Source organism: Conger conger, chromosome 7 (assembly GCF_963514075.1).
Source record: "Conger conger chromosome 7, fConCon1.1, whole genome shotgun sequence".
NCBI lineage: Eukaryota > Metazoa > Chordata > Actinopteri > Anguilliformes > Congridae > Conger > Conger conger.
The window spans coordinates 4,920,402-4,942,411 of record NC_083766.1 but is presented as its reverse complement, the minus strand read 5'-3'; the positions used below and the strand labels follow the sequence as shown (position 1 = coordinate 4,942,411).

The window sequence follows — 22,010 nt, the reverse complement described above, 5'->3', positions numbered from 1 at the left end:
TATTTGTCTGCAGTTACAGAATGTTGTTTTGTTCTTTCATGGTTTTGATCTTAAATTGTCCCATGTCGGATAAATTCAGTTTTAGTTAATTTAATTCAAATTCAAAGAAAATAAAACCTGAACAATTGTATGCTTCATTGATTTGAAAATGTGATGGCAGAAACGCGATTGTACAGTATGTGGCATGAGGGGATTTTCTACTTTTTGTATTTTTACTTTTACTTAGGCAGATTAAGTATATTTTGTGAGTCCATTTTGCAATCTAATCCATTCACATATCTAACCATTTTTTAGCACTGAGTCCCAAATGCCTATACCTACACATTTTTTATTTATTAAATTTTATGTATTTAAGGGGCTGCCTGTAGCGTAGTGGTTAAGGTGAATGACTGGGACACGCAGGGTCGGTGGTCCTAATCCTGGTGTAGGCACAATAAGATCCGCACAGCTGTTGGGCCCTTGAGCAAGGCCCTTAACCCTGCATTGCTCCAGGAGAGGATTGTCTCCTGCTTAGTCAAATCAACTGTACGTCGCTCTGGATAAGAGCGTCTGCCAAATGCCAATAATGTAATGTAATGTAATGTTAAGTATTTGAAGAAATATGCACGCTCATCCCAGTACTGCAATATTTTCTGTCAATTCATTCAGTTCCGAGCAGCATGTGTGTGTGTCCTCCCAAACGCATTTAGCCAGCTGCCGGCGCTTATCACTCTGCAGTTGTCCAGCTGGGCGATGCAGTCATGGGGCTGAGGGACAATACTCGTGCAGCTGGTGTTCGATCAACCAGAGCAGTCACTCTTTCCAAGTGAGACGGGGAGTACTCTGTCAACCTAATCCGTCCTCCCTGGGTGACACTATGGCAAGTCACTGTCAACACTGGCTTGGACAGGATATAGATAATAACAATTTGTTATTTAGCTGATGCTTTTTTACATTATTGGCATTTGGCAGACGCTCGTATCCTTTTGTGCAATGGGAGTTACAGTTGATTAGACCAAGCAGGGGACGGGGGAATCTTATCGTGGCTACTCTGGGGCTTGAACCACCGACCTTCCGGTCCCAGTCACGTACTTTAACCGCTAGGCAACAGGCTTCCCCAGATCTAGATCTCAGAGCATTAGGTATGACACTTCACTGAAAATGAGTTATTCTGTGGAGTTATTTCTGAGGGTAGGGAGAGCAAAAAAAAAAATCACAATCCCAATACAAATGTTTTTCACTGTTCACACTCAACAAATAACAGATGTAATAGCTCAAGAGAAAATTATAAAGTGAGACTGGTGCTCTTCACATTAGTTGGAATCAATTTAGCAGTGTATAATAGTATACATTTAAAAAAAAATCAGCCCCTGGTTTTATTTGACCATCTATATATCATTCTGTTGATTTATTCAAATAATGTTTAAAATATTTTGTTTAAAATATTTTAATATACATTCTGCTAATATGACTGGCTCAACATTTAAAATATCTTTCTAGATTTCACACCAACATTTTAATAACTGATATAGATGTAGACCAGGAGATACAGCTGCACAATACATCTTAAAGGTTTTCTTGCGAACCATCTTGAGACTAGTTATTCATTTGGTGTGCATTGTCGTACACAGTTAAATATTAATTGGGCTTGTCTGAGAAATATGCAGCCCTGGTCCTTTTCCTTCTGACACAGAAATAAGAGCCTAGACTGCAACCTGGCTTGGCTGGAGCAGTGCTGTCAGAAATAGCCCATCCTTTACCGTAAGCTGTAAAAAGACAAACAGAATTCTCTGCCCCTAAAAATGCCAGTTTAAAATAAGTGTGACCTCTTTAAAGGTCCTTAAACATGCATTGGTAAATGGGAGGCATTTATATAGCACCTTCATCCAAAGCACTGTACCATTGATGCTTCTCCATTCACCCATTCATACACACTCTCACACACCGACAGCAATTGGCTGCCAGGCAAGGCCCCGACCAGCTCATCAGGAGCATCTGGGGGTTAGGTGTCTTGCCCAGGGACACTTCGACACAGCCCAGGCAGGGGATCAAACCGGCAACCCTCCAACTGCCAGGCAACTGCTCCTACTGTCTGAGCCACATCGCCCCCAGCAAGGCATTGCAATACCTACCTTACTCCACTTATTTGGCATTTAATGAAAACTAAATATGTTTTGTCAACTCTTTGTCAGTTATACTGATAAACATATTCTAACATAATACCAAATGTTGAATTAGGCCTTCGTTCAAAAATACGCATGCAAAACTAATGGATGCATAATTAAAATCCCGAACACATGCCAATGTTTACGAACCCAAAGTTATAAAGTAAACAATAAAAATGGTAACAGTCTCATGCAGCGGTCTTCTGTACTAAATAATACTGTAATAATTATGAACCATCACTGCTTACCATGAATCAAAATACCTTGTTTCCAAATAGAACTCGATACAAATAAATCTATTATCACTTATTTTTATGGTGATCATGACAAAATGATTTCCAGTTTACCACTTCAATGCCGTAGATAAAAATAAAAGGCAAATGAAATTGGAATTGTTTTTCTCATGCCTTTATTTGACCTACTTTGGTAATATATTTTATTCCTGACAACAGGTTACCTGGTTACCATATGTTTTTATCATTCGATTTGTGCATACTTTTATCAATATTCTGCCATATATTAATTCTGCAAATACTTTGGTCAGTAAATAAGTATGTGCAACATATAAATTAATTAACCTGAATGAAAGAAAAAAGAGGAAAATAAATATTTTGCAGGTAGCTAAAAAGCCAAAAAAAATGTTGCTCTGATTTAGTCAAAATATGTTAACTTGCTTTTCTCTCTTTCTTTCTCCATACTGCTAGTTCTGTTGGCAATCTTCATTCTCAAAGTTCGTAAACTCATCTTATATTACTTATCACCATACCTTAAAATGAAACCAAATTCATAAATTCATTTCAGTAAACACTCCTGTTTTAGGTAGTCTAAAGTAAACCATATGGCAAAAAATATATGCTTATTTAAAATATATTACGGTCTGTTCCACAGCCTAGAAAAATACAAACACTTTTTAAAAAAATGTTTTCTCTTGTGGTTTTCTCTCTTTCATAAGTTAAATACACAGTACACATAAGTAACATTCTAAGAAAAGGGGAAGTTTCTGTGCTGTAACACATTCCAATACAATTATGTTAATACAGTGATCTCCAAAAGCAGGGCAATGGTCGAGTCAATTCAGTTATTTTTGCTATATGCTGAAGCCATTTTGATTTGAGATCAAATATGAGATGAATATAAGACAAAAGTACAACAATCAGCTTGTATTTTGTGGTAGTTACATGCATATGTTTTACACTTTTACAGAAACTTCTGTTTTTGTGTTGAGTACCTGCACATTCAAATGGCTTACATACAGCAAAAATACAACATTTTCCTCGACGGTTACCATACTTTTGGAGAGCACGATATATTTATAAAATAAACTGTGTTTCTCAATGTTTCCTCGTTCTGTCAATTTATTAAAGCAATATGTACAAAAGTACTTTCCATCATCAAGTAAGTAAAAGATAAAAACATGGTCAGTGGTGGTTGTTTCCTTTGGCATTTTTGTACAGATAATGTCAGAGCTTTGGATGACGAAAGAAAAAACACCTGTTTGTCTTCCTCTCACCAGTAACCATAGCTACCTAGATCCTTCGGCTGGTGCTAAGGTATAACACTCTTCACAGCTGTTTGGACAGCACGGATCGGCGGGTGTTGTCTGACTGCGGTCCGTGGGAGCAGGAGAGGGGCGAAGGTGCAGAGAATAAGGTGGGTGGTGAAGAGTAGCGCGGACACGGAGGACCACGGGGGTGCGGGAAGTCGGGCGGGAAGACGCCGAGGCACGCTGGGGAGAGGAGGACCACTACAGCGATAGTGCTCGACAGAAGGGGCCAGAGAGGGGTGTGAGATCGGCGCGACGTTCAACGACATGGGATAGCAAGTGAACCAGGCGTGTCGGTCGCCAGTCCTTCATAACTTTGGTCATGCTCGTCATGTGTGTGTGTGCATGTGTGTATGTGTGTGCGTGCGCGTGTGTGTGTGTGCGCGTGTGTGTGTGTGTGCGCGTGTGTGTATGTGTGTGCGTGTGCGTGTGTGTGCGTGTGTGTGCGTATGTGTGTGCGTGTGTGTGTGTGCGCGTGTGTGTATGTGTGTGCGTATGCGTGTGTGTGTGTGCGTGTGTGTGTGTGCGCGTGTGTGTGTGCGTATGTGTGTGCGTGTGCGTGTGCGTGATCAGCACACCTCCTTCCCAGCCCCGCTGGAGGTGTGGACATTCAGCTGGGTGAGCTGGGCGGAGTGTTCTCTGGCTTTGAGGCGGAGGGCCGCGATGCTGGACGTCCGCTGATCGGCAGAGGCGGGGGACAGTTCTGCCCAAAGGGCCGTCCGGGACGGGGGCTCCACCGAGGGGGCGGGGTGCCTCAGAAGAGACACCGCTGCGGAGCCGCTGCTCAGAGGTCCCACGCTGGAGAACAGTCTGAGGTGAAGAAATGAAAGAATTTAATAAAACAATATGGTCTGCTCACAGACACACACAGAGGAGCTGCATGGTGTTCTGTCTCAAGCAGCACAGTGCAGGTACAAAGGTTCTGTGACTCCAATGGGACAACACCGATAAATGTTCTCTCCTATTCCTGTCTACTTTAGGCCACCTGTTTTGGAATTCCATAGCTCATGACAAAGCACAGGAGAGCCCAAGCAGACCATGGAAATGCTGAAGTATGCGATTTTCACTACAAAGGGCAGTAGGCTGAACAAACCTATGAAGTATGCTTGAGCAGGTCTGAATATTACAGTAGACACTTCTATCATTCCTTCCAACAAAAAAAGTCTTCAAGTATGCACTCAGTGATCACGTTATTAGGTAAACCTGTTAATGTAAGTATTTAATCTGCCAATCATGTGGTAGCAACTAAATGCATAAAAGCATGCAGATGTGGTCAAGAGGTTCAGCTGCATTTCAGACCAAAAGTCAGAATGGGGAAGAAATGTGATCTAAGTGACTTTGACCGTGGAATGATTGTTGGTGCCAGACAGGGTGGTTTGAGTATCTCAGAAAGTGCTGATCTCCTGGGATTTTCATGCAAGCAGTCTCTAGAGTTTGCAGAGAATGGTGCAAAAAAGAAAAAAAAACATCCAGTGAGCAGCAGTTCTGACAGAGGAGAATGGCAAGATTGGTTGAAGCTGACAGGAAGGTGACAGTAACACAAACAACCAAGCATTACAACAGTGGTATGCAGAAGAGCAGCTCTAAAAACACAATGCATCACAGCTCTAAGTCGATAAGTCTAATAAATACCTAATAAAATGCTCGCTGAGTGTACTTAGCATGCCAACATTGTCTGGTCTGCATTGAAACACTAAACATTGCCAAGTTTTACAATCATGACCATTACATGGAGGACGCAGGCATAAGACAAGGCTAACATTATTAACTTTAGTACTCAGATCACAAGACAATAAAGCATATACAGAAAATACATTATTGTCCTTCACTTTAAAAATGAGAATTGCAAAAAATATTATCTTTGCAGTGGGCTGTAGACAGTATTCCATTATGAAACAAAAAGAAGATTTTAATGTTTGTTCAAGTTAATAATTTTTCTTTTCTCTCCACCTGCTAAAAACAGATATTTAAATTTTTACCAGTAATATCACGGTGGTGTCATGACAAAGTTGAATGCGTACACTCTAATGCATCTGTCCATGCAAAGGTGGGGGGGGGAACCGATGTGTTGCAGGTCAAAGCAGCTTCATGCCGTCTGCAAAAGGTAGAAGTGGAGGTGCTGAGAGGGTGTGGCTGTATGGAGCAGTTGCTAAGTTGTGTGCAGTATGACATACGTCATAAACTTGATGCTGAATACAAGCTGAGAAAAGGGAGAGAGTTAAAGTAATCACCATCGGGAGATTTGGGTCTGCACGAGCTGTGCTGCTCTCAGTCACTGGGATGTGACCTCTGACCTCTTGGAGAGAGAGTTGCATTTAACAATCATCCAGATCATCCAAGTAAGTATGTCATTAGAATACTATCAACTCAAGATGCAGGTAAGATGTGAAATCTCACCTGTAGAAAAGCGGGTTTCCCTGAAACCAGGCTTCAACCCTATACACGAATGAAGATGCAGGAGCTGGGGGGGGGGGCGAGGGGGGGCGTACCTGCCGAAGTTCGGGGTGATGAAAGCGGGATGTCGGAACACGGCGGCACCCAGGAAGCTGCCGAGCCCGACGGGGCCGGCGGATCCCGCAGGCGGGGGAGGGAGCCCCGGGAACGGGGAGGCAGCAGCAGCGGCCCACGCGGACTCCAGGGCAGGGTGGGGGCGCAGCGCGCACAGACCCCCCTCCAGGAAGCGGCTGAGAGGGTGGGCTGCTACAACCGGACTGGGAAACGACAGGACGGGCCGGTGGGGGGGGACACCCGCCTTCTCCCGCTTCCTCCACTTGGCCCTCCGGTTCTGGAACCACACCTGCGGGCGACCCGCAAAAAAACGAGGGAGGGAGTAACTCCGGGGCTGCACAGAGCGGTGGTTGAGGTACGTGACTGGGACACGCAAGGTTGTTGGTTCGATCCCCGGCGTAGCCACAATAAGATCCGCACACCCAGTGGGCCCTTGAGCAAGGCCCTTAACCGTGCATTGCTCCAGGGGATGATTGTCGCCTGCTTAGTCTAATCAACTGCAAGTCGCTTTGTATAAGAGCAGCTGCCATTAATGTAATGTAATGTAATGTAGAGCAGATCAGACAACCTTTTTAATCAGGAAGAGAACAAGGTGGATAGCTTATGCCTGAAACCTCGATCACATCTTTCACCTGGATCATATTATTATGGGAATTTGTGCCCTTTTGAGGATAAGTGAATGTTTTGCAGGCTTATTTACAATTCTCCTGTGGAACTAGACAAACGGTCGATATGAATTACTCGACTCGATTTCTTCACACAATTTTTCACACAGTTTGCTAATTAAAATGTGGCTTGTCCTGTCTCTGGGAGAGGGAATTAGTGGTTACGCCAGAAGACAAGACGATCCCCACTCCCAGAAATATGTGCTTATAATAAATCCTCTAAAATTTTAATTATCTGAGGATAATTTATAGCTAGTAGCAACTCACACAAAAAGTGTGATTGTATACTACACTCACATAAAATCATACTCAATGTGTGATTGTGCACTACACTGTAAAAAGCTGTATTTTTACAGTAAAATGTAAAATTTGTAAAAATGTGCATGAGTTCACACTAAGCTCTGATCCAGATTTGCAATGTTTTTTCACTGGCAACATTGCTGCCATTTTTTTTTTACGGGATTCTTTATACTGTAGCGATTACTACACACTGTTCTTTCTCCTGTCTCCTTGGTTTTGGGACTTCGACATTAAAATGCAAGCTATACATTGAAAGGAGAAGAGGTATTGTGTGTGTGTGGTTGGGGGGGGGCGGGTAGCAATTACCTTTAACAGTGCTTCTCTCACTGCAGGGCGATTACAATCAGAAAATGTGAAATCAAACAGGATTACACCCCTACGCCCATGCAACTACAATGAGAAATCAAAAACCACTTTATTCAGCATTTCTGTCAGTGAGCTTTAATGAGTCACAAGCATTCACTTCATTATGATCACCAGGCAATGCCTGCAACCGTTTCAATAACGAGGTGGGAGTGCCGGACCGCCATTTCCATGTATTTAAAAGAAGAAAAATAAATGCAATGAAACGCATTTTGGTATGTGCAAGTCATAGTATAAAATTAATGATACATTTCTCCTACTTTGGAATGTTTTATAATAAAATATAAGAAAGGAAGCTTACCTATTTACTTCCTGAAGTAATTTATAGAGAGGTTTTAAGATTAAATTTCAGAAAATTAAATTGTAAAAACGTGATATTATCAAATAATCATCAGATAAATGTGTATAATTAGACGATAAATATTATTATTATTATTATTATTATTATTATTATTATTTATTACAAATAATAATATGTGATGATCTGTTTTGTCATGAATTAATCTGTCATGCTATGAATATGCTATTTAACTATAATTTCCATAATTATATTCGCTTTGAAAAACATAATTTAAAAAATATCTAAAACAAATAAAAGGAACAATACACCTGTTAAACAGATTATAACTTACTTGTACACGCGCTTCTGTGAGGTCTAACTGCATCGCCAGTTCTTCTCTAAAATGGAGAAATAGTTGTTAGCTTTGGTACTAGCACAATAATAGTAGCAGTAGTTTCCGATTAAGGCCTACCTGAGTTTGCACTTTGTTGTACGTCGCTCTGGATAAGAGCGTCTGCTAAATGCCACGTAATGTAATGTAATGTAATGAGTTGCAGAAAACAAGCGTCGCGCCCAGAGCATTTTATATCAAACATTTTATTTATTTATTTAGATAAACATTAGGCCTACATATAACAATAACGCTTCGCATAGCCTATCCCTAATTTATCTTGCACGATAAGCAGTGGAATGCCCTTAAAAGCACAACTTAGGCAATATAAATGACTGATATTATGAAAACAAAACAGATGTTATTTACGGGGCGTTATATGCCAATATACACTTTTTAAGATGTATTATGTTTTCAATAATCTCTTCCACACGATAATCAGGAATATGTGGAACATACATTATTTACTTTAAAATAGGCTACAGTTTTTGTGTTTTGTGTGTCTATAGTAGGCTACATCTCAGATATTAATTCAGAGGCTATAGCCAATCATAATTAATATAAAATAAGGAAGTGAATATAAGACGCATTTATAGACTAATCAAAACCTTCCAAAACCGATTCCAAAAAATACGATTGTTGAAATTGCATAGCCTTAATAAATTATATAAATGTATTAGTAGAATTAATGAATCTGAAAAATCAAAAGTGGTAAAGCCACACTAACCAAAAATTACACAGCACTAATATTATTCAGAAAACGTTCGGCTTTTTAAATGGGTTACGAGATACCAAAGATAAGAGCGTTTATACATTAGATGGTATTACCATGGTCGCGTAGGGAAGGCCTACTCTTTGGCAGTTTAATTTGTATGAAATCTATTATAGCCTACTATGCACATCGTATGCCTACTGTATGGCGCAAACGCTCTACATTTTAACCTATTGCTTTGTAGTTGTTCGATCATCGGCAATGCACTTATTCTGCGAATGACTTCAGTAAGCCCCGTCTCTCCATGATACCGTTTCCAGTTCCAACTGTGCACGCTATTTTAAGCACTTGTAATTACCTATTATCAGAGAGGCCGATAGCATTTTACCTGGTGAACACGTCTGGGTAGTGTGTCTTCTGGAAAGCCCGTTCGAGCTCTTCTAGCTGGTAACTGGTGAATGTAGTTCTGTATCTTCTCTGCTTGCGCTTTAGCATCCCGTCCTCCGAATCACTGCCGGCGGACAAGCACACGCTCTCCTCTCCGTCCTTTAAATCCACATTACCGTTAAGTCCCTCTTCCACCTTCGAAGACAATTCCACTTCCCGGCATCCTTCTTTTTTCACAGCGCCGACTTCAATCTTCAGCGCGTCCAATTCAACGACTTCAGCACCGAGCTCTTTGACTCCAGTGTTCTGGTTGAAAGACGCGTTCTCCCTGTATGACTTGCTGCGGCTTATACTGACCTGAGGCGCCTGAACAATTTTTAGATGATCACAGGTCTGGCCAGGCAACTTCTCCCGTTGTTGTCCCTTGTCACCAAGTTCCAGAAAGTCAACGTCGGTGTCCAAACCATTCCCTTCACGACCGTATTGCCGGCGCTGTTTTGATGGTAGGTGAATCTCCGAGACGAAAGAAGTGCCATCTTTAGCACAGGCTGCTAATACAAACAAATTTGAATTTAGAGGTGGAGGTCATGTTGCAAATCAATCACAGACCTTTACAATACTGTTACCTTGTCGGTTAGCACGTTTCCCTAAAATAATTCAAAATACATCCCATTGCTTTTTCATTTGAATTACAATACCTTAAAGCATGATACCGGCTACACACACTCAATGGTCACTTTATTAGGTACATCTGTACTGCATTTCGCTAATGCAAAAATGCAACAGCTAATCATGTGGCAGCAACTCAATGCACTCAAAACATGCAGACATGGCCAAGATGATTTGTTGTTGTTCAGGCCAAACATCAGGATTGGTAAGAAATGTGATCTAAGGTTAAATGATTACTGGTGCCAGACATGGGTGGTTTGAGTATCTGAGAGACTTCTAATCTCCTGGGATTTTCATGCACAACAGTCTGTAGCGTTTACAGAGAATGGTGCAAAAACCAAAAACATCAAATGAGTAGCAGCTCTGTGGGCAAAAAACACGGAATTAATTAGAGAGGTCAGGGGATAATGGCCTGACTGGTTCAAGCTGAAAGGAAGGTGACGGCAACTGAAATAACCACGTTACAATAGTGGTATGCAGACGAACGTCTCTGGAAACATCAATCAAACAATTCACGTGTAGTTACAGTGCAGATTTATTCAGCTTTTCTTACACAGAATGATTATACATTTTAGTTTCACCGTGTAGAAATTACAGAACTTTTTTTTGTTGTTGAGGCAAATGGCACCATTACATTACATTATTACATTACATGGCATTTAGCAGACGCTCTTATGCAGAGCGACGTACAACGAAGTGCAGATCAAACACAAGTACAAGTGCGAAGAGGACCTGAAAGGACAGTACAGTCCATCACAGGTGTTTGATTAATCGGGTGTGTTTAATGGCTTCCTTAGTGCAGATAGAGAGATCATTATATAAACGGACTGTAGTCAACAACTTTGTATAAAGAGAATAATGAATTGTTGCATGGATCATCATGAACAATGGATAATCATATCTTAATTAAAATTTTACTTTAAATTTCACAGAAAATAAATTGTAAAAAGAGTGAAATTGAGGAATACATTTTATAATCGCAAAAATGTTTTCCTAATTCAGGATGCACTTGAAACTGCACCATTAATTTCATAAAGAATGTGTTTGAATTGATGGTCAAAATCAAAGCTGTGTCGCCCTTCTTATGGTTTATTTTAAAGATGCCAAGGTGAAATGAATATTGAAAAAAAAATTGGCCTAGTTAAAGGCGATTTTCTCAACCTTTTTGTAGACAAACATTTCCCCTTTATCGCTGTAAAAAGCTATTAATTTACCATTTCAAATTAAATTTTATACAGGAATCACGATCAAGTAAAAAAAGTTTAGCTCACATTTAAGAAATCAGTTGTCTAACGACTGCATTGTTTCTTAAACGCTGAATATGTGAAAGGTGCTGGGCTGTCTTTTTTTACCTCACAGTAAGAGACATGCCCACGCATGAAAATGTAACGACAAAGTTTTCCTACCGTCTGCCTTTAAGTCGTGTTCAGTTCTGTCCGGCAGCTTTGGCGTACTTTGCTTGTCCGTCAGTTTCTCTTTACATGGGCTCCTCCTGCCCAATATGCTATCTATACAATACGAGGAGAACAAAGTTGGCGATTTACTTTTACATCCGGATGTGTTAGAGATGTTGTCCTCAAACCTACTGCTCATTTTGTTTCGTTTAGAGATTTTTTTAGGTTTGCAGGATGTCTCTCTGTCTCTCTCTCCCTCTGGATGTCGAACCCTTGATTGTCCCCTCGGTCGTCGTACACGCGGACAATAACGGCATATGTACCATGTAGGAATAGCTTCGGAATCTACAGCATCCACGTGTTGCAGCTCTTCTGATTGGCTCCCGGTGGAAAGTGGTCTCTATCCTTAACATTTAATAGCGCGACCGGATTCAGATCTGTCATTCATGTGTGACTCTTCAAAATGCTAATTAAAGACAATATCTATATCTAATCTATAATTGCATGTTAACTAGTAAGATTGACTTCACCATTGCCATTGTGTTCTACACCGGGAGCTACAACCTAGATTTTGCCTGAAACGTGAATTCCAGATACCTCTATTTAAATTAAGTCGTAGGTCTAACTCAAATTCGCCACTTCAGTTCTGACTAGTAATCATTTAAATTCAAAGATATCTTGAATTCTTCAGGATTAACAATAGGGCTATACTTGTTTTGTATCTGAAACTAAGATAGACTATTAGGCTACTAGTCCAATTGTAGATATATTACACTGCAGTTATGACTTGTCTAAAGTGGCCAAAGTGGAGAAATCTCGAATTTAGGTTACAGTGTGACTAGTCATAATATAAATAGGTAGGATATCAAGAATTCACATTTAGATAGCCTGGTCAAAACTGAATTGTAGATAGGCTAGTCTTATCTTTAGTTGAAACTTCCATACAACTTAATGACAAGTGACGTCAATCTAACGCTTCAAAATGCAATTGTAGATATCAGATATCTCGAATTATTGTTCTTTCTAGTCCAGTTATAATTGCAGATATCCTGAATTATAATTCTTGTCACATTGTAATTATGACATTGTTGGCCTAATAGACATTGCATGTCACACCATTGCGACAGGCTATGTGAGGAAACAACGGCAGACGCATATAATATTATTGATAGGCCTAACCAATATGCATGTATTGAATGTTGCCCTACTTAATTGCCCAATTATATTTTTTTCCATGATAAACCCCATAGCCTGGAAAATATGCCAGACATGTCCAGTCTTGAGTGCAACAAAATTTAAGTAACCGAAATTATAATTTATTAGGGCCTACAGCTCTGTGAAGCTAGAAAAAATTAGACTTCCTCTACAGAACTTCCGGTCTAAACTTCCTGTTATTGATTTAAATCAAAATAAAAGCTGCGGAGTAACGTTAAATAATTAGAACATAGTAGTTACCGCGTTTTCTGCGCTTTCTCACAGAATTACCATTGTTTAAATGCATTTCTTATACAACGTATAAAAGTCAGCAAGCAACTAGCTTGCTATTTGACCAGTTACTATGGTGGAGGCCAAGCATAAATTGCTTTGCACTGTCAGTTCAGTAACAGCTCGTTTGCATACCTGATTACTGTTTGAAAAAAAATGTTAAGAAATAAAAAGGGGCATACATTAAATCTTTAGCATTGTACAGTCTTTTCTGTGGACACATGTTCCCAGCAATTGTTGCTGTATTTATAGTGTGGTATGCGCATGCATTGCTATAGACTGTCAATTCACGAGCAGCTCATTTGCATAGCTCATAACTCAAAAACTATGAATTGTTACCAAATGATGGTATGCATTTACTGTGTAGAACCATATCTTTGATATTGTACAGTACTTTCTGTGATTGTTTTTTTTATTTGCTCATCATGTTTGGCCCATTTCTTATTCATTTCAGTGAAAAAATAAACATTTTACAGTCCATCGATCTGGTCAGTTTATCAGGTGCATGGCTAATCATTTTTATTGATTTCTGGTGAGACATTTTTACAATATTTTTTTTACATTTTCTTGCTCATATTTTATGGGTTACATCATATTTGATCCATTTCCTATTAATTTCATTGAAAAATATATAATCTTTAAAGTCTTATTTTTTGAGTGAATGAATAGGAAATGGGCCTAACATGATGAAACCAAAAAAATATGAGCAAAAACATGCATTAAAAAATGTGAAAGAAATTGTATTGGTTTCATCATGTTAGGCCCATTTCCTATTAATTTCAGTCAAAAAAATCAACATTCAAAAATGTGTTGATTTGGTCAGTTTTTCAGGATTTGCTCATCTTATAATTCTTGATTTCTGCTGAGACAATTTTAATATTTAATTCATTCATTCATTATCCTAACCCGCTTATCCTGAACAGGGTCACAGGGGGGCTAGCCTATCCCAGCATACATTGGGTGAAAGGCAGGAATACACCCTGGACAGGTTGCCAGTCCAACACAGGACACATACACCTTTCACTCACACACTCATACCTACAGACAATTTAGATTCCAATCAGCCTAACCTGCAGGTCTTTGGACTGTGGGAGGAAACTGGAGTACCCGGGGGAAACCCATGCAAACACAGGGAGAACATGCAAGCTCCACACAGAGAGGCCCCGGCCGACGGAGATTCAAACCCACGACTTCCTTGCTGTGAGGCGGCATTGCTACCCACTGCACCATCCGTTCCGCCAATTTAAATATTTTCTTGTTCATATTTTATTGGTTTCATCATGTTTAGCCAATTTCCTCTTCATTTCACTAAAGTTCATTTTTAAGTCCATCGATTTGGTCAGTTTTTCAGGTCCGGGGCATATCTTTTTTTTTGTTTTTTTGCAGTGAGCGATTTTTCTAATTAGTTTGACATTGCTCATATTGTTTTGGTTTCATCATGGTAGGCCCATTTCCTGTTCATTTCAGTCAAATTTCAAGCTTTCACTTGGTAACAATATGTAGTAATTAGCTATGCAAATCAGCTGTTTGTGAACTGACAGCATCTCCCAATGCATGTTTTGGCCACACATGAAATGCAGCAAAGTGCCAGCAAACAGGTTTTTATATGAGTGTACACTCTTTTATTCTCTGCAATTACCTCATAATTATAACCAACTGTATTAATTAATAAAAGAAAATCGACAAAATGACAGTTCAAAAATCATTTTATTCCCCGAACTTTTATTTTGATAAATGCGAACCGGAAGTCTCCTATTGTGGCAGCAACAATTGTCAGCGTCACGGAGCTCACTGTAACGGCGTGACTTGGAAATGTTGCCGGGTGCTGGAAACATGTCGCTTAAGGCAGGTTAGTAGTTTTTTGGTTTGACGTTCCGAGGCAAGCTTATATTATATAATAATCTATGTGCATGTGAACATGGTGTTAAATTAGCTAACTGTATTGCAATATGTGTACTGGCACTCATAAGAAAGGGACCTGCCGTTTCCATTGCGTGCTAGATAGCTACCTAGCTAACGTAGCCATTTACCACCAGCTAACCAGCTGTCTTGGAAAGTTAACCCGAAAGGTCACGTATCAGAAGGTGGCAAACCAAGACGTGAGATAATGGCAGCTTGCATTGCTATCGAATTGGATAGTTAGCCATTTGCGTTTATAGATGCCAGTCGGCGAACGTTAGCTAAGGTTAGATAGCTATGTGTTCTGTCACTGAGCTACATAACGATACCAGCAGCGCAATGATGCTGAGTAACTACGACATAAAACATTTAACTAGCAGCATGTAATGTCTAACAGTGTAAAAAGTCATAATTAATTGAAGCCAGAAACGACCGTTTACTGCTTGCTAATCTAAAAGCTATTCGCAGCGTAGATTTATTTCAACGTTAGCTAGGTATTTGGCTAGCTCGTCCAGTATAACTTGGTGGCCACGTGAGTAACGTCAAAGCATGTAGGGGATGTCCTGCTATCTCACACCAAGGTAATTCCATTTCAATTGAACATACTTTTGGGCCACATCGTAAAAGATTTCAAGGAGATTTAGCATGCTGATTTAGCCATGTAAGAAACCCCGGGAACCGAAATTAGCAAACTAATTAAACTAAAACAAAAGTTTGCACTAATTCACGTGACTCAATGCCTTTCACTTGCCCTCTCTCCATTACTGTAGGTCGTAGATAAATGGTTCTTATATCTGCGTGTCCCAAAATGAAATGTATCAGGTATGAGTGATTTGTAATATTGAAAGTTAATTTTCACCAAAGTTAAGATGTCAACACCATCTCCAGAACACCAGTTTAGTCTTGGATATTTAAGTCATTGCTGAGATATCATTACTTATCTGAAGCAGCATCACACAGTTTTGGATCACTTGCTTCCTGGTTTTCCCACCCCCATTTTACTTGGGATTCACGTGTGAAGTTTGGGTCGCCTCCAAAACCCCACCAGTTAGCGGACCGGTTGCACCGGGTGGGTGTGGTATCCACTACATTTAAATCCAGTGCATCAAACGGTGCCCCTACCGTCCTTTTCAACAGTTTGCTCCACCCTTGCTGGTACGCAACAAGTTCAACAAGCCGGCACACCTAAATGGAGCCAATCCACAGTCAGGCCATTACGTTTGCAAAGAGCAGTAACATTATTTTCTCTTAATCCCTAAACCCACCCCCGCAGCCAAATTCCCCCTCCTTCTCTGCCTCCTGCGGTCAGCTCTCTGTGTTAACGTGTAGTCGTGACGCCATTTAATTGTTTTCATTGGTTTTTCCCTGCTTTAATGCCAAAGATATGATGCTCCAGAATCAACACAACCCCCAATTTTCACTCGCGGGTGACTTTTTAGGACTTTACCACCACACTCCACCCACTTCTTTAAGAGCCAGTATCTCTAGAATGACAAATCCGGTGAGGCTTAAAGTTTTGGATATTCTTTTCTGAATATAGAAAGAACCCTTACACAAAGTTTGAGCAAAACTCCCACACCGCTTGTTTATTTTTCAATAGTTTTTTTTTTTTAACCTTTTTTTGGAACAAAAACCAAAAGCTCCAGGATGATGTGGGAAAAAAAGCTCAAAAACATGCATGTGGGTCTTTGACAACGGCCTTCCTACATAAACAGCTAACTAGTTAAAGTAACTGATGACGGTCTCCCTCCCTCTCACCTGTCACAGGGTGGCCTGTAGCGTAGTGGTTAAGGTACATGACTGGCCACAGTAAGATCCGCACAGCCGTTGGGCCCTTGAACAAGGCACTTAACCCTGCATTGATCCAGGGGAGGATTGTCTCCTGCTTAGTCTAATCAACTGTCCGTCACTCTGGATGAGAGCGTCTGCCAAATGCCATTAATGTAACATAATGTAATGTAATGAACTGTAATGTAATGTAACAAACACTCTACGAGCACCTGGCGGTGAGCTGCACGTTCACGCCTGTTTTCCGTTCTGGTTCCTCTGTGGTGGAATGACTTGCCTACCACTGTCAGGACAGCAGAATCCCTCTGAAAACACACCTTTAAAACACACTAAAAACACACCTTTTCAAACTGTATCTTAGTCCTCCCTCCTGATTTCCCCCGCCCCCCTTTCTGATATCCCTATCCCTCTTGTCTAACCCCCCCAAAAATAAAAAAAATAAATTGCACTTATGATGACTATATGTTTAGAACAACACTTCATGTGTATTTTACGAGTTATGGATGTGATGCTTTAACTTGTGGAAGAACCTATGCACTTTGGATTAAAAGCGTCTGCCAAATGACAAAAATGTAAATGTAGTGTTACGTAACATAACATAACGTAACATAACATAACGTAACGTAATGAACTGTAATGCAGCGTAATGTAACGTAACGTCTCCGGCAGAGGACGACGACTTTGAGTGGGAGCCGCCGTCGGAGGCCGAGATGAAGGTGATCCAGGCGCGGCGGGAGCGGCAGGACAAGATCAGCAAGCTGATGGGAGACTACCTGCTGAAGGGCTACAAGATGCTGGGGGAGTGCTGCGACCAGTGTGGGGTGAGGGAGCGTCCCGCGCGGCCGGCCCCGTCAGCGGCGCCCTGCTTAGGCTGCGTGAGGGGGCAGCCTGTGGCCTCGTGGCTTAGGTGCATGACTTCGGACCCAGAGGGTTGGTGGTTCAAGCCCCCCGGTGTAACCACGATAAGATCCGTACAGCCTTGAGCAAGGCCCTTAATCCTGCATTGCTCCAGGGGAGCATTGTCTCCTGCTTAGTCTAATCAACTGTACGTCGCTCTGGATAAGAGCGTCTGCCAAATGCCAATAATGTGATGTAATGTAGGGGGCCAGCCTGTAGCCCTATTGGCTTAGGTTGCATGACTTGGGACCCGGAAGGTTGGTGGTTCAAGCCCCGATCTGCACATAGATCTGGGATAGATAGGGTACATTTGGCAACCAAATTGGGAGAAAAAAGTAAAAAATCTGAAATAAATGTTTTTAGAAAATAAAAATAAAATGCTCTTTAGACTCCCCAGTCAGAAAGAGCTGTGTGGCTGTAAGGTTAAAGGAGATACTCAGTTACCTGGGAGGAGGAGTGACATTGTCCCTCTCTCTTCCTTCCAGACGATCCTTTTACAGGACAAACAGAAGAAGAATTATTGCGTGGCGTGTCAAGAGCTGGATTCAGACGTCGACAAGGACAACCCGGGTAAGGATCCCAAAAGGCCCTGAGCAGGATTCAGGTGTCAGGGAACTGCCACGGGAACTGCGTGTCCTGAGGGTTTCAGCCAGTGCTCCTCAAACAGTGACCCAATACACACGGTTCCTGTCTGTCTGATTCCACCTGCTGCACTCATCCTTCCAAGTACTGTCACCAGAACACTAGTTTAAAGTTCCGATGTCAAAGAAAAAGCAGTCCTTGCGGGCCTGTTCAACTGGTGTGGCACACATGCCACTTTCTATACGATAATCACATTTGCTATAAATTGGTTTGTCCATGTCTGTTGTTATGATTTTACATTGCAAGACAGAGAGCTCTTTTTATATCAATTTGATGGGCAATTAAGTAACAAAGACAAAGTGTAGCATTCTAATATGTGTTACTCCAAAAATAAGCGAAGCACTGTCCCTGATGTATCCATTCCTTTCTGGAAAGGTTTGTAGGCTGCAGGTGGCACAATTCGTTGCCGTCGACTCTGTAAATGTTTGTTGGACATATTAGCACTTATTTAACCCCTATCTAATCGAGTAGGTCAACTGAGCACCTGGTCCTCTTTTGTGGCTGTGGATGAATGTCGTGCGTTTGCCCTCTGTTCCAGCGCTCAATGCCCAGGCCGCCCTGTCGCAGGTGCGGGAGAGACAGTTGGCGGCCAACCCCCTCGCTCTGGTGAACGGGGCCGCCCCCGGTGACCAGTCCCCCTCCGTCCCCGGCCTGCCACGCCCGGAGCACTGCGAGGGCGCGGCCTCGGGCCTGCGGGGAGCCCTGCCGGTGCAGCCCAACCCCGCCTCGTCCCTCCCGGGCCCCGCCCCGCCCCTGCCGCCGGCCGCCGCCGCCCCCGCCCCGGCGCAGCAGAGCCAGCCGCCGCCGCCGGCGTTGCCGGGGCAACACTCCGCCACGCAGTGCGCGGAGGAGGCGGTGCTGCAGAAGATGCGCTGGGCCACGCAGGAGCTGCAGCACTCCTGCTCGGTGGAGGCCAGCATGCAGCTCTGCGGCCTGATCCGGAGCTGCGCCGAGTCGCTGCGCAGCCTGCGGGACCTGCAGCTCTCCTGACGCTCTTAGCACGTTAGCACGTTAGCTCCCCCCCCGCCCCCCCCCCCCCCCGCGCGCGCGCGACAGCCAGTCCCAACCGGCGCTGAGCCACACTCGAGGTCGGAAAATTTCGATGGTCTTGTTTACTGGTGGTCAAAAAAAAAAAATAATGTTGATTTTAAAAGAAAAAGAGCCTTGTGTGTGTGTTTTTCTGTTTTTGTTTTTTGGGTTTGTGCCTCAGAGGGTGGTATGGCTTGGTTGTAAACCGCTGATGTTAGCGCTGTGTTGACGTTGCACTTCGTTCAGCAGAGAGTCTGCGGCTCGCGATGGTTGGGGATTGGGAGTGTGATGCGGGGTGGAGAGCCGGGGCGAGGTGTGCGTTCATTCCTCAGATTCTTGCCTCTAGTGTTATGGGGGAGGTGTCATCTATTGACGCGAATCCCCTGCTGTTGCATAGAAACTCCGAAACTGTGGAGGAAAAGGAAATGTTAAAATTTTGTCTTTGTTTTAATCGTCTTAAATCCCACCTGCGCAGCTCCCAAGCAAGTAGAACTGCAGTTTCCCCTGTGTTTCACGTTAGGCTGCCCGGATGTTTTCCGGCCCATTTTCACACCCGTCTCAGGAACCTGGTTTTGACTAAAAGTGTGCAGTTAACTGGACCTGTGGACTTTGGTGGGAAGTGGGTGACCACATGTATCTGCTGTGCTGCAACCCATTAAAGCTGATCTGGACACCACTCTCTTTGGTGTACATTCCCCTGCATCTGTACAAGGCCACAATGTCTGGATTAAAATGTAATGTCTGGATTAAAATGATGAAATTGGGGGGCCAGTTTTACAGACGTAGATTAAGCCTAAGACTAAATTCAATTATAATTGGAGATTCTCCATTCAAAATTCTATTTTGTTCAGTACTAAAGTTAATCTTGGTGTATGAATCCGGCCCTTAAAAGTTTTCTCCATCCCAGTTTCTGTGAATGGCACTGATTCAAGCCTGAAATAAGAAACCATTTTCTCGATGATGATAAAACTTTAAACGCAGATTAAGCCTAGTCCTAGACTAAATTCAGGGTTGAATGGAGAATCGCCATAAAAAACTCATATTAATCTTAAAACTTAGCTTAATTTGTTTCTGTGAAACCGCCGCTGAATCTGTTTCTGTTTTAAAAAGGCATATTTAAATATAATTCATAAAGCTCCTTTACATATTGGGTTAGCTCATAAAACCTAACAAATTCAGCTTTGCTTTAATCTGGTACATGCATTTACTATTATATTTGGACTGATCCGTTTTTGCGACGGATTTGTGTTTCAGCTCTATACCCCTTCAACGCATCCTCAACAACAGCAAAAAAAAAAAAAATAGAATTTCCTTGTTGGTTTACCGTCTGTAACAGTATAGCTGTAGTGGCCAGGAAAAAGTCCCCCAAGATGGAGGCAGAAAAATGTATGCAGTGAAAGGTTTTTTTACATTTATTTACCGCAGACTTGCTATGTACAGTGCAAAATAAATAAACAAACAAAAACTCCCAACAAAAGGAATAAAACTTAAGACGTATAGCTACGTATAGGGCTTTTCAATAACAGCCAGTTAGGATATACTACTGTATCAAACACAAACTTGACTTCTCTCCAGCCAACGAAAAAAAAAAAACAGTGAATGAAGGGTGAACACTCCTTTAAATACCTTATGGATTCCTGGGTGAGACCAAAACTCCCATACAGTTTGTACAGACCGAATGTTAAAATAAAGCGTGAATGTAATAAAAGAGAATGCATATGTAAAATGAGTGCATATTTTATATAATCTGAATTCCGTAGATGGAAAAAGTAATACAAATCAGGACATAAGAATGAGTCTTCCTCCATATACAGTGGGATATTCCAATCACTCTGGCAATATTGGTAAATCGTTTAGAGGACAACATTTCCCGTTTTGCCTTCTCTTGACCGGGAAACTAAGTTCATATTTGAAGTTGTATTGAAACCATGAACCTGTTGTGCTAGGTCATAATGTATCCACTGTCAGCTCTTCGGCCCCTTGCCTAATCTACCCAGCGGTAGGCTTAGTTAGCTCTTGGATTGTAGACCTCCTGCAAAAACAAAGTTCCCGCTGGAAGTAATGTTTGGCCAGTGGGGGGCACTCTACCAGTGGCAAACAGAAATGCCTGAGCGAAGTACAACAAAATGCATAACGCTAACCAGAGGGAAGTACAGTTCCGAGTGCGAGAAATCACATAGATAAGAACTGGACCCTGTAGACTAATAGTTGAGGACAAACAAATAAAAGCAGCAATAAAACTCTGCAAATATAATGCTAGCCTTAATAAAACAAGTATATTTAAGTATGATAACGAAGATGTTTAATATCTTTGAGCTTAATAAAAGGAGACTTAGTGGTGATTTTATTGAGACTCTTAAATTCATTAACAGGATTAGCAAAGTTAGCTACATAGTTATTTGAGTTTGGTTTAGCAGAACGAGGGGGCATGAATAGAATTTGGCAAAGGGTTTGGCCGGTTCAATCCCGTGTGGAAGTGTTCCTGAGCAAGACCCCTAACTCCCAAATACTCCTGACGAGCTGGTTGGTGCGTTGTATGGCAGCCAATCACCGTTGGTGTGTGAGTGCGTGAGTGAATGGGTGAATGAGAAGCAGCAATTGTACAGCGCTTTGGATAAAGGTGCTATATAAATGCCAACCATTTACCATTTACACACTGGCTAATGGCTGCAGGCTAACAGCGAGGCAGCCAGCCTCCTCACACAGCACAGGTGTGAGGTACAGGAGCTGCTGGTGGCCATGAGACACCTGGAGGAGGACGACCAGTCCTCACGCACAGAGCTGCACAGAGTAAGAGAGGAGCTGGCCAAGGCCGAGCCGCCAAACCTCCAACTCCCCACGCACACACTCACACACTCACACACGCACGCACGCACACACACACACACTCATACACACACTCACACTCACATAC

At 42.0% G+C, this 22,010-nt stretch overlaps 2 protein-coding genes across 3 annotated transcripts; one reads left to right on the top strand and one right to left on the bottom strand.

Moving 5' to 3' along the window:
• Window positions 1-4,256: 4,256 nt before the first annotated feature.
• Window positions 4,257-11,555, bottom strand: LOC133133928 (aristaless-related homeobox protein-like). The gene is made up of 5 exons (XM_061250231.1): window positions 11,369-11,555; window positions 9,295-9,841; window positions 8,156-8,201; window positions 6,177-6,484; window positions 4,257-4,497 (listed from the first exon to the last, which is right to left on the bottom strand). The coding sequence occupies exons 1-5, from the start codon at window positions 11,553-11,555 to the stop codon at window positions 4,257-4,259; spliced, it is 1,329 nt and encodes a 442-aa protein (XP_061106215.1).
• Window positions 11,556-14,582: 3,027 nt separating this feature from the next.
• znrd2 (zinc ribbon domain containing 2) lies at window positions 14,583-19,772 on the top strand. 2 transcript variants are annotated; one of them, XM_061248768.1, is made up of 4 exons: window positions 14,583-14,690; window positions 17,198-17,349; window positions 17,911-17,995; window positions 18,606-19,772. In XM_061248768.1, the coding sequence occupies exons 1-4, from the start codon at window positions 14,654-14,656 to the stop codon at window positions 19,055-19,057; spliced, it is 726 nt and encodes a 241-aa protein (XP_061104752.1). In that variant the 5' UTR covers window positions 14,583-14,653; the 3' UTR covers window positions 19,058-19,772. The 2 variants fall into 2 exon arrangements, with proteins under 2 accessions (XP_061104752.1, XP_061104753.1); XM_061248769.1 differs by having other exon boundaries at window positions 14,607-14,686.
• The last annotated feature ends 2,238 nt before the right edge of the window (window positions 19,773-22,010 follow it).